The sequence below is a fragment of the Alligator sinensis genome, unplaced genomic scaffold, assembly GCF_000455745.1.
Source record: "Alligator sinensis unplaced genomic scaffold, ASM45574v1 scaffold469_1, whole genome shotgun sequence".
NCBI lineage: Eukaryota > Metazoa > Chordata > Crocodylia > Alligatoridae > Alligator > Alligator sinensis.
The window spans coordinates 658875-671695 of NW_005841934.1; the positions used below are offsets into that span (position 1 = coordinate 658875).

Sequence of the window (12821 nt, forward strand, 5' to 3'; positions counted from 1 at the left end):
ATCGCAGCTTGTCCGTGGGTGGTTTGCTGTAACCTGTGAGGAATGCCTTCTGCCGTCCTACTGTGCAGGGGCCAAGACTAATTGTTCTAACAAGACTAGCAAGTGATTGCCCTGGTTTTTGGGAGCCTGTCCTGAAATACCTTAGTGTGGGCTTGGTTTTCAAAGGAAGGGTTCCCACCTCCTTTGAACCTTTAAAGGTATCTTAGTTTGGCCACCCAACACCCGATGCATCCAAAAGAGGCCATTGCTTTTGCAGACTGAAACCTTGCGTTGTGCAAAATGAAGGGCAGGTTGCAGTGCCATAGATGCCATAGAGATTGACTTTGAGTTTGAGGTCCAAAGAGGCCAAAATTTCCCCTAAGCTGCACGGCAGTTTGCATATGAAACCATAACGTTGCCTTTTAGTGACCCCAAGCTGTACTTGACAGGAATAAAGCGGGATTAGCATGGATGCTAATCAAGCTTCCTAATGAATGCTTGTCTCTTGGGCATCCTGGCTGTGAAATGTGGTATGGAAAAATGTCTATTCAGTGGGCTGAGCAAGTGGAACGAGCTGCTCTGGGACTCTGCTTGAGTGCAGGGTTTGCATGAAACATTTCCATCCCCTTCCAGCAAAGCACTTAAGTGCTGCCTGTTAAGGACCATGAAATCAGTAGGGCCTTTGCAAAGTTATCTTCACCCAGCAGCCAGCTGGGCTTTCTCTGCTTGGCACCTGAAAGCCTCAGTCCTGCAACGCACTCGCTGTGCTTTCTTCCTGCAGTGCTCTGTTACGTGCGGCGTTGGAGTGATGCATCGGTCAGTGCAGTGCCTAACAAACGACGACCAGGCGAGCACCTTGTGCCACGCTGATTTGAAACCTGAAGAAAGAAGAATCTGCCACAATATCCATGACTGTAAGTCTCCTACACTGTGCTTCACCTTCTGGCTCTGATGGCTTGATCCTGGGATGCACCGAGCACCTGCAGCACCCACCGACCTCCTTGAGAGCTGCAGCGTTCGATGCTTTCCAACATCAAGCCCCCAGTCCAATCAAGTATGAGTTTCATGAGGTTTCCAGGACTCCTTGCTACATGGCAGTTTTGGGATCTGTGGTTTACTGCTGGCCAGAGAGCTTGCGAGGTTGCAGAAGAAATCCTGAAATACAACTACCCGATTCCTGCCTGACTGCAAACCTTTCTGTTTCATTGCAGGTGAATTACCAAGGGCTTGCAAAGATGTTAAAAGACTCAAAGGTGTCATTGAAGATGGAGAATATTACCTGAACGTTAAAGGAAAGATAATCAAGGTGCATTTCAGCAACCGATTGAAAATCGTGCGCGTGTACATCCCGAAGGCGCAGGAGTCTCTCCTATATGCTCATTATTTCCACCACTGCAATTCCCACCTTCTGTTTTCTAAATGCATAGGTTTCTGACAAAATGATGGTCTCTCCCTTTCAGATATATTGTTCTGGGATGCAGACTGACAACCCAAAGGAGTATGTGACTCTTGTGAGTGGGGACGCGGAGAATTTCTCTGAAGTGTATGGGTACAGGTAAGAAATCACTTGGGTGTGAACTTCACGGTGCCTGTTTCCCGATCCGGAGCTGAACGGGCTCTTTCCTGATGCAGATTACATAATCCGACAGAGTGTCCGTACAACGGGAGCAGACGGGAAGACTGCCACTGCAGGAAAGATTACACAGCAGCTGGGTTTTCCACCTTCAGCAAAGTAAGGCTGGACCTGAACACTATGCAAATCATAAGTGAGTAAAAACAGGGCCTCACTATCCACACGCGCCTGTTTTACACACAGCTACACCTCGGTTCAGAGCAAGAGAGGGCATTCGCTGCTCTCCGTTCTTGACCTGTCCTGCTAGAGACCTCCTTTCGTTGCAAACCCAGTCAACCCTGGCAATTCACGTTTAGGGATCAGAAGAGCAGTTGAGCGTGCTCTTTTCAGGAAGTTTAAATCGTTTCTCTCTAGCATCCCGACTTTGCTCTTTGGAAAGATCTCTGAATCCCACCTACTTTTGTTTCCTGGTCTGTTTGTTTCTTATTTTAAAGCTATCACCGTGAAGGACCCGGGCACACGCAGCCATGCACCCACAAGTGCCGCGTGCAGGATAATGTGCGGGGGGCTGTTCTCTGCACGGTGCACTCGGATGTAGCTTTTGTTAGTACAGTGTGGGCTGAAGTCTGACTCCTGAGAAGCGCTTTTGGGGCCTTGCTTGCTGCCTGCTGAGGTCTTTCCTTAGGTATCAGTGAGCAATGAGCCAAGACTGTGGAGCCAGTCTGACTCCTGAGAAGATGGGAGTTTTGCTGGTGCCCGGTTAGAGCAGAATGGGACTTTAGTGCCGCAGTAGGAGTCACGTGCCTGTCGCTCCTGATGATGGTAGTGGGATCAGGGAGCCTGTCGGAGGTGGTCTCCAAGGAAAGCCGCAGATGTGCCCTGCAAGCAGGGATTTGGCCATCCGGATTTGTGCGATGTTCTCAGAAATGTGTTTAAAATACGGCGCGGTGTTGTTATCGGGGTGTGGAAATGGCTCTAGAGAGTAAATACCATAGCTGAAACTTTTTAAAACACCACGGATTAAATACATCTCATACTACAGCAGTTCATCCCCTCGCTTTCAGATTGGGAGATATCCCAGTCGCATTCAAGCTGCCTGAGTTATTGGTCTGTAAAAAAGGAAAGACATCATGCTAGGATTTTTCAAAGGAACCGTCCTATGGGAATTAGGCACCACATTCCTGTAAAAATTCAAAGTAGCCTAAATCCCTTCCAGCCCTAAAGTCTATGAAATCCTTTTGCACATCCCAGCCTAAATAAATGGACGTTAGTTGAAGTCAGTCCACTGGAAATTTTCATTGATCCTGCCCTGTGTCATCTAATCTATCAAAATAATCATTTTAATCCTTCCTAGCAACACAAGTTTTCTTCTAATGCAAAACTCCCCTTCTTGGCTGAAGGGAATATATATGTTTTAGACCTTCAGGTGTCCTTTTTTATTATTGGTTAGTTCAAATTAACATTTTTCTGATACGGAAATGTAGTGCAAATGGAAACAGTTGACATGGTTATTGTTTCTGTATAATCTGACAGGCTGAATTCCCCAAGGTATTCCAACACATTCATACATTTCAGCATGTGAACAGCCCTATTCAGTTCAGTGCATGTTACGTGCTGGAAGTTTACATACATGCTGAATCAGGGTTTCAGTACTGAAACCCAGCAGAAAAGATCTTAACACTGGAAATTAATGTGCAGAAGGAACTGTAGGAGATTTACTCGCTAGCAAATAGTATGTTTAAATGTTTCTCTCTCCCCATCTCTCTCTGCGCTGTTCACCAAATATTTTTCACAGCAACTGATTTACAGTTTTCACGGACGCTTGATGGACGACCTGTTCCTTATGCCACTGCTGGGGACTGCTACAGCGCAGCCAAGTGCCCGCAGGTATTTGACAGCAACATTTCGCACGAATCGGATCCGTTCGTTATGTCCCGGCCTTTGTATTAATTATTCCCGGGCGCGCTGGCCAAACTCCAGCACATTCTCACCTCGGCGGTCTGCAACTTGCCGTGGTCTGTACATAATGTACTTGCAGTTCTGAAAACAACCTTAGAGGTGGGGTATTACAAGACAGCCAGCAGGGTCTGAAAGGAGGCGATCCAAAATGCCAGGCTGAGAAAAGTTCAGAGCTGGGAGGGATTAAGAGAAATGCCCAACTTGGAGGTCAAGTTGTAGACAGTGCTGGCAAAGATGAAGAGAAGGACGGCAGAGAGCGAGCGCTCGTCGAGTAGCACGCGTGTTCGCATAAGAGGAAGTTCGTCCGAGACGGACGGAGGCCAGGAGGTCCTGTAGGTACGGCCAGGAGGGTGTGGGGGCTGCAAGAAGAGTTGATTGAACTTTTGATCGTGCACCATGGGGGAGTAGGAATGGAGATGATGGCGAGTCCAAGTTGAGGCAGGGGAAAAGGAGGGCCAAGGTCAAGTGTGAAGGTGTGTAGGCAGTTGAGGGGAAGGAAGGAAGGACAGGCTGGGAGCAGGAGAGTTGCAGAAGTTCACTTGTGCCCAGCATGCACCCACACTTGGAAATGCTCTGGCAGGAGCAGCTGTATGCCAGGGGTCTCCACTTCCCTGCCATACAGCCTTCCACGTTTCATGATCTCCCCAATACAATCAGCTTCTGACACCACCGAGCCCTGGAGTCAGGGTGGCAACTGAGCTGCTCGGATGGGATGAACCCACAGCCCGTGCGCTAAAAGGGTAAAGTAGGATAAATAGGGAGTCAAGAGAATGGAGAATTCTCTTCATCTCCTTGCCTTCCAACTTTGGAGCCGGCGCTTTTCTTTATAGCGCAAAGGCTCAGAGACTGAGCTGCTACCTCAGGCATGTTCAGGAGTCCTGATTGCCACCGAGGTGGAGATTTGATGCTGAACTGCAAGTGGACGTTGCCAAAGTAGCAAATGCAGCGAGCAAAGCTCAGAGCCGTCTGCTTTTTCACAGCCTAGCAGCCATTTTGGACAGGGTAGGTCAGGTATTGTAAATTGAAAAGGGGTATTTCTAAGTACAGAAACAAGTGGGTGTTTGCATGTGCAAGTAAATGAGAGCGAACCTAGCCATGCCCCCGGACCGTGTTTCTTTTCCTTGGCTTGGGTTAAAAAAAAAAAAGGAACATTGATTCAGGACAGATTTAAGGAGCAAACAAAACACTTTGGGTTTTACTTCAGGAGCACAAAATAAAGGACAGCACAAAACAAGGACAAGGCTGCTCTCTGCCGATGAGGAGCGGCAAGAGAGCTGCAAAGTTTGACGGAGCTGATTTAGTTGCATTACATTTTCCACCGGCTGATGCAGCATGGCAGGTTCTGCGGCACGCGATGGAAAAGCCAAGCGTGCCCTCAGCTGGCCAGCGGGGAGAAAGCAGCCCCTTCCCTTGGCATCTATCTTCCTGGCCGTGCTCAATGCTGGAAGAATTGAAAACACGGCCAGAGAGGTCTTGTTAGAAGAACGACACGCTAGCACACGGGTAGGGCGGGAAGCTCACAGCCGTGCAAAGCGGGACACTTATAACTCTTGGGACGTTCAGCATTTTTTGGGCGTTCCTCTCCAAGCACGTTGTGATCGAGCGGGTCCAGAAGCAGCAGCTGAGGGGATAATCAACTTGTTTCTGTGTTTTTCTTTTTAGGGTCACTTTAGCATCGACCTTTACGGAACTGGCCTTTCGGTGATGGAAACGGCAAAATGGCTCTCGCAGGGAAACTATGCGGTGTCAGAAATTCAGAGATCTCCAGTAAGAAAACAACTCTCTTAATCCTGAACTCTAGATATCCCCGTATCACTGATGTTGGGGCTCCAGCGGGCACAGGCTGCATTGCTTTCATAGCATCGCTCTCATGAGCACGTAGCATGAATCGAGGAGACGTCGTAGGAAATAAAACAGAGCCCCGAACTGTGCGTGTGTGTTGTTGTCAGGTGTGGGGCGACGGCTGTAAATGTAACTTGCTCTGAATTACGGCGGTTAATTAGTGAGTCTGTCTAGCCCTGAATGCTGAGCGCCCGGGCGCAGACATGTCTTTAATTAGTTGTCTGAGTCCCCTGGCAGGGAGCCTGCACCACCAGCGGCGTGGACCTGGGGCCGCGCTCTCCGTCAAGGCCTCAGGCAAAAGTTCTTGCTGGGAGAAGGGCTGCAAAAATTGACCTGCTGCTCTCTCCTATCTGTAACTTCTAATTGCATGACAGGAGCAGGCTAACGACCAAGACTAATGAGAAGTATTGGGGCACAGCTATTATTATTCATACTGCAGCAGCCTCTCAAAACCGCGGTCAGGGATCAGGCCCCCTTTTTGCCGGGTGTTGTAGGTATAAGATGGAAGAGACTCTTTGCCCGAAACAGCTTGACTGCTTTTAGGTGGAAGAGCTGTCAAGGTAGGGGGAGTAACCAGGAGAAATGGGGGGTCAGGAGCGCATTGCTGCCTGATTTGGTCTTCACATTTGTCTTCAGTGCACCAAGCAAGCCTTCCCATGAAGGTTAGGGGCCCCCTTCCCACTGGGATGCACCAGATCGCTTCAAGCGGTGACTGCAGAGTCTTGTGATGGAGAGCACCGGCTGCTCCCTCCTGCCAAGACATGCAATGGGAAGGAAAGGGGGCAGAAAAGGAGAGAGCCGGTGAAGTCAGAAGCTGTAGGTGAGGATGGCAAGAACAAAGATGAGGGAATTTACTGTGATGCCTGTGGGGCTGGCTCCTCTCGAGTTGCAGCGTTGGCTCTGCAGAGGTCTGTCCTTTCTCGTGGATCCACTTGTGAGCTTGGGTACCAGCACCAGCCCAGCTGGCAGCAGCAGGTGGCTCAGCCTGAGCATTTACCCAACTTTGCTGGTGAATTTGCAGCCTACGCTGAGCTGAGTCTCTGAGCTGGCAAGCTTAAAGCAGCTCTGCTATGTCCATACCCAAGCTGAAGTCACTACAGACCTGCCTTGAGTGAGTGAAGGTTAATGAATACACAGGAATACACCAAATACATGGGAAGGTCGGCTGATTCTTAGTTTTGTTGCACGTGTTTCCTGGCCTCTGCTTCTTGCAGGTGCCCTGACCTTGCTTGTCCGTGTAGAAAAGTCAGTCTCATCACCGTGCTGCTGCAGAGGGACTCTCATCCTGTGGCCAGGGCTCAGCCTTGGGCCTGGTCCATCTCAGCAGAAGGCAGTGGGACCAGTCCAAGGCTGTATCCCTCTTTCACACCATGCCTCATGCAGAGGTTTGGGGATCTCGAGCATCCATGCTAGGCTCTTGCAGTGACTCGGGAGGTATTATTTCCGGGTGCAGGATGTGCCAGACATAAATGTCGTAGGCGTGTTACCATGGGCATTAAGCAAAAAGCAGCCTTCTGTTCCTTTCTGGCTGCACAGGTTGTGCTTTGGTTTGTTTTTTCCTCCTAGCCGTCCCTTGGCTCAGAGAAGTAGCTACTGGGTGAGGCCTTGATGGAGGGTTTTTCTGCCTGGTGGAGAAATGGGCGGTCAGGGTGGGAGGTGGGTCTTGGGTGCTGCCCTGTTTAACGAGCAAGCGCTTACGGAGCAGGGTCAGCTGCCACGAGAGGAAGGCAGGGCTCAGCAGGAGGAAACCTCTGCAGTTCCCTGCAGAAAGAAGCTGCGCCAAGAGGCAGGAGGACACGATGTTGGCTAAAACAGATGCCCCATTTCAGACCATGTTACCTGGCTTGCCCTCTGCCACCTGCCAGGCACAGCTTGGGGGGGTGCCATGGCTGCAGGAGTAGAATAGCAGAGGATGGAGCCAGGTGCGCAAGGGAGCTGGTGGCCTGTCATTTAAAAATAAATGCTCTGGGCAGCCCTGCCCTTCAGTCCTGTTTGCTGCTGAGCCAGGGCGGCAGGTTCTTCTGCGTATGGGACGAGTGAGAGGAGCGTGGCTCTTTGCAGAACTAGAGTAAAACCAGGCTGGATTCAGTTTGCTCGGGTGTAGCTTCATGGAGTTCAGCTCACACCAGTTTACAATGAAGTCAGACTTTGTCCCCAGGGCTCTTCTATATTCTCTGCCATCTCCACATACTTCCCACCACATTTCAATGACTCACAGCATCCAAAAGACACCAGAGGAAGGCAGATATGGGAGGGACAGTGCTCCAACCTCGCTCCTTCCATATTCCCAGGGCATCGCTTTCTGTCTCGCAGGGAGCTGAGCGCCACATGATGCTTTGCCCATCCAAGCCAAAGTTGGCAAACATCTTTCCCCACCCTTGGTGCAAGGTGCCATTGCTTTGGGTCAGGCCAGGGGGAGAGAGACAACCAGAGAGCTATAGAGAGTAGGCGTGGACCAGTGGCTTGGAGCTGCAGCAAAGTAGGTTTGGACTGAATAGCAAGAAAAACTTCTTCACTATTAGAGCCGTGAGGCAGTGCAATAGATGCCTAGGACAGCTGTGGACTCTCCATCGCTGGAGGTGTTCAAGAGCAGGTTGGACAGCCATCGATCAGGGCTGGTCTAGGAGTAGCGATGCCTGTGCTCTGCTGTAAGGATTTCCCATGCTTCTGGGCTTTGGCAGTTGCCACATAGGACCAGGAAGGATTTTTTTCCCCCTTCTGCTGCTACAGGATTTAAAATTTAAAAATACATTTCTTCCAATAGATGCTTCAGTGACCCTATTAAAACGCCGTCAGAGCTGGGCCTCCAGGGGTGGCTGTGGTTAGCTCCTGTTGCCTAACACTGTTTTAAGACCTCATTTCTGATTCTGTCCACAGGATGGTACCAAAGTCCTAGGGAAATGCGGTGGTTACTGTGGGAAGTGCACACCTTCATCTGGAACTGGCCTCGAGGTCCAAGTGCTATAGCCAGATGGGTTCTCCTGGTTCCCGCGCGAAGGTAAATCTTGCCAGGAATTGATTGCTAACGACACACAGCACGGCAGCGTTTGCAAAACTGCCTGCTGTCCTATAGTTAAGGATGCTCTAAGCCCTTTAAGTGCCTAAATACCTGGGGGTTAGGAGCCTGTTGGCCTAGCTAGACTGCCACCAAGCATGCCTGAGACAGAGGGCTTGTGAGCGGTCTTAAGCCCACACTCAGAGCTGCTTCACGGTGGCTACAAAGCAATGCTTCCAGGAGCACGGGGCAGACGCAGACATCCCCTTAGGTCATGCTGCATCACATTCAAAGTGCTTGCTCAGGCCCAGCAAGCGCTTAGAAAAGAGGCTTTTAGCTTCCAAAGCCTGTAAGCGCTTTTGAACTGCTCCCCAGCATTTAATCTCCGATGATAATAAAACCTGAGTGCTAGGTAATACTTTCCAAATTGCTTAGCAAAGAGGCATACACGTCCACGCGACTCTGCAGCACGGAGCTGGCATGTACCAACAGAAGGAAGCAACTGCTTTTTGGCCCTACCCTTAAAGAAAATGCCAGAGGTCATTTGGTGGAATTGTTTTTTTGGCTGGAAACTTGCTTTTCGAGTCACTGGTGCTCCTTCATGCTGTTCTGGACCCAGCAGTCAATGCAGGAGTACGAGACCTCAGAAGCAAGGAGGCCGATCTCACTAAAACGTGCTACTCGCTGTCTCTCTTGCAGGATGTGCAAGCAGGAAGCCAAGATGAGCTGGATGAAGGATAGCGATGCAATACCTCTGCCTTCTACTTTTGTACTTGTTTGTACGTGTGTATATAGCTTGTATATTCTTAATGTACAGTATAATATTTATGTTTGGAATTATTTATTTCGATTTAATATTTTTGTACGTAAAATGTTTATATTAAGGCTGCTTTTACTGTTTTTTTTATTAAACCCTGCAGTCAAACCACTGCATTTTACGTACTCTACATTATATGTAGCGTTATGACAAAAGTGATACTTTATTGTCACTGTACTCAATTGTTTACTTTCAGTCAGTCATTTTTCTTCTTGTTACAGGCTGCTTTGGCCTTTTAAGGTGCTACCAAATTGGCATAGGGGTATTTTTGGCATTTCGATACAACCTTTGTGGAAGGGAAATAGAGCAGGTAGGATTTCTCTTTTTTTTTAAATGATCAAGCAGACAGCACTAACGGGACACATGTAAAATCAATACGGTGCTCATTGCAGTATGAGTTATTGTCTTTTAGGTGTATTTTCAATTCCACGTGACCTCTGTGGCCAGTGATAATGATTGCTGGTTTGGTGCTAATACGAGATATTTATTAATACTGTGTAGTTCTAGGTATTCAGATCCATTGCCATGACGAGCAAGAAAAGGGAGCGAAGAGGGGAAACGGCTAGATGAGCCAAGTCACGCAAATTAAGTATTCAGCCTGCGAACGCGTTCAGAACTTGAACCCCAGTATTTGTAAGGCTCATAAAACCTTGATTATTTTTTTTCCCCAAATAATATTTTCTAATTGAATGTGCCGCTGCACTTCCTGGTTCCATCTGGACGTGTGGGTGCTTAATTCCTCCAAGAAAGGTTGATTGGGCCATATGTTCCCATGGTCTGTGTGCTGAAAGGCATAGCAATGTACTACAAAATCTGCCACAAAGTCCTAAGGGGAAGCCAAAAACACCTACTCGTATTATGCTGCTGCTAGCATGCGGGATCACTCGGCATAGCCTCCGAAGATCCCGTTGGGAGTGGAAATGTTGGAGGATCAGCCTGGGTACTGTAAAGCTAAGTTGCAGCCCCAGCCTGTGCTAGGTCTGTGTCGGCAGACTCTGCAATGTTTCAGTGGATTTCTGTGCCTACAAGTACTGCCAACTGGGTCTGATAGGCTTCATCAGGGACTTGCCAGTTGTATAAATAAGATCATTTTGTACCCACAGAGATCTTTCCCCTCCTGCACAGGCTGGCCCGTGTGTATTGGCGCGTGGCTTTGCATCACCCAAAAAGCCGCCACGCTCTTTGGGTGTCTCCCGTCCTATGCACAGCTGGTCCTGCAGTCTTTATTCCAGAAAAAAAAACATCTGTTCAAGTCAGACGGGGCCAAGAAAGCTGTGCAGACCTGGTCTTTGCTGGATTATACCAAGCATCATTCCTGAACTTCGTGGTCTACTGTGTGGTAATAATGCGGCCATGCAATTTTTGTAGGAGATGACTGTGTCCCTTAGCACTTTCTTCGCAATCTCATTGCAAATGGGAACATATTGCCCATCCTCATTATGAGTTTGGACTGATCAGAAGCAGGAAGTTCCCAGAACAGCGTAGGAGGGATCCTGTTACCATGAAATTTCCTGCAGTTTAGGAGACCAAAGACATTTGTTAACCCATTTGGATAAATATCTACATTGGTGGGTGCACAGGCTTATTGAGCCCGACCTCTGAATACACAGGGCCCTATTTATCTACCATGACTCTTTGCCCATTGTGAATGAAGGCAGGTGTTTAAATCAACCTATATGATCCCTAAATGGCAGTGAGTGTGCCCACTGCTTTGTCATCCATGTATTTGATGACTTGTTCCCGGTGCCTGTGTCCAGCCACCTAACCCTACGCTGTGCAGTTTAGCAGCAGGACTCTCAGGTAACATCCATCGGCAAATATGCTGTGCTAATTTAGACCACTTGAAGATTAGACCCTCTGTATTGTTAAGGAATGTCGCTTAGGAACTCCAGTTAATGTCTGGATCCAAATGGAAAGATGTAGGTTTCCCAAATGCACGACTATTTTCTCACCAAATACTTGGATGTGATTATATTACAAGCAGACTCGTTTTTCACCTGCACTGTAGGTTGGTGTGTAACAGTAATAAATGACCCAACATTTTTGAGCAAATGCCAAAAATACCATTTTGGAATTCATGTAATAAGAGAAAAACAAAAAACAAAAGAAAGAAAAAGAGTAATTATGAAATAGTAATTTTGTGATTACTGCTCAGCATTAGAGCATCTGTTCTGTATGGAAAAAGGGAAAATTGCACTATGAACTTTAGGGGAGAAACAGTGGTGCTTAGACAGTACAGGCTGATACTATTTTCTGTAATGAAGTGAATGAGTATTTATAAAAAAAAAAAAATAATAATATTGTGTCCTGTACGCATTCCTTTTTACAATGTAGTTTCATAATGGTTATCAACAGTGCAAGAGAAACCTAAAAATATATTAAATAAAACATAAAGGAGTCATTTAGATACTAAACTTAGGCATCATTGATTGATTTAAATAAATGAGAACAAAATGTTGAGGGCCACTGAGACATTAGACATTTCTCATGAAGTAAATATTATATATATATATATATATATATATATATAGTACAATGCCATTATTTTTCTAAACGTTTTGTTTTGTGGGGGGGGTTGTTTTATTGTTTTTGCAAGCACTTTCCTGTATAAGGTTTCTTTTCTTTCTGATTGCCATCAAAGGGAATGAATGATCTATAGTGTGTGCCGGTATCTTATTTCTCCATTTCCCATCATAGTCCATTACCTGTTATAGAGGCAAAACATGTACACGAGGGAAAATACATTGAATGATAAAAGATTAATCTTTATGTTGGCATTTGTTTTCCTGAATGACTGATTGCTGTTTCTCCTTTTTCTTCATGCCAAAAGGGCTCAAAGGGAGGTGAGGGAGAGGAATCGTAGTGTCCCGTTATCCAAAGTTTCAGCAGGTAAAAATAGTCTTGAAGGCTATGGGCCACGTTCACAGCCTGGGGAAACAGGAAAAGCTCCAGAGATTTCCATGCCAATGTAGAGAGATCATCAGGAAGGATGGTTTAGGGCAAATATCAAAGCGGTAGATTAGCACGTAAGACATTTTGAAATGACAAGCTGGGTTAAGCAAGGAAATGGTAAAAGCATGGCCTAAAGGAACGTGACCAAATGACGATAAGCCTTGATCTGAGGATGATGCTTGATGGGTTCCCCAGGCCGCCCCATATGCTGTTTAATAAAGGACGTTAATGGGATGGATGCAAATTTGGATGTACCCTGGTGAGTTTGCTTGGCCTCCAAAATGGCCTGGCTCGTTTTGGTCTTCTCTTCTATAGGCAGTAGGGAAACCTGCATACATACATTCATTGGCAGGTTTAAAATAAATGAGCAGGCTTATAAAGATAGAAACATGCTTCTGTGAAATGCTTGGGAGGAAGTTGCCCCTTGGTCAGTTCAGAAGTGGAGCCATGTGCCAGGTGTATAAAATGTGCTCTTAACCGCATTATTTTTTGACAACACGACTTTCCTCTACCCTCCGTCTCTGTGGCCTCGGTCACCAACACTTGATTTTTCCAGTTATCTGTATCCAACTTCTTGTCCAACTTCCTGCCATAGCTGAGCACAGAAGGAGAGATAAGTAGTGGAGAGATTCCTTGCAAGAATGAGGCGATGGCTGGAGGGGAGGTCTCATGTGATAGAGCAGTAAAAAATGACCCTCAGGATT

At 47.3% G+C, this 12821-nt stretch overlaps 1 protein-coding gene across 5 annotated transcripts in view; it reads left to right on the top strand.

Moving 5' to 3' along the window:
- Positions 1–11636, top strand: part of ADAMTS9 (ADAM metallopeptidase with thrombospondin type 1 motif 9) — a 106846-nt gene extending 95210 nt beyond the window's left edge. For 3 of the 5 annotated variants that reach the window (XM_025199046.1, XM_025199048.1, XM_025199047.1), the window contains 8 exons: positions 761–893; positions 1191–1285; positions 1440–1534; positions 1612–1745; positions 3348–3439; positions 5174–5278; positions 8231–8351; positions 9048–11636. In XM_025199046.1, coding sequence (XP_025054831.1) covers positions 761–893; positions 1191–1285; positions 1440–1534; positions 1612–1745; positions 3348–3439; positions 5174–5278; positions 8231–8320 — 744 coding nt within the window. In that variant the 3' untranslated portion in view covers positions 8321–8351; positions 9048–11636. Of the gene's footprint in view, positions 1–760; positions 894–1190; positions 1286–1439; positions 1535–1611; positions 1746–3347; positions 3440–5173; positions 5714–8230; positions 8352–9047 lie in introns of those variants that run through there. The other 2 variants (XR_003093072.1, XM_025199051.1) reach the window with 2 other exon arrangements.
- The last annotated feature ends 1185 nt before the right edge of the window (positions 11637–12821 follow it).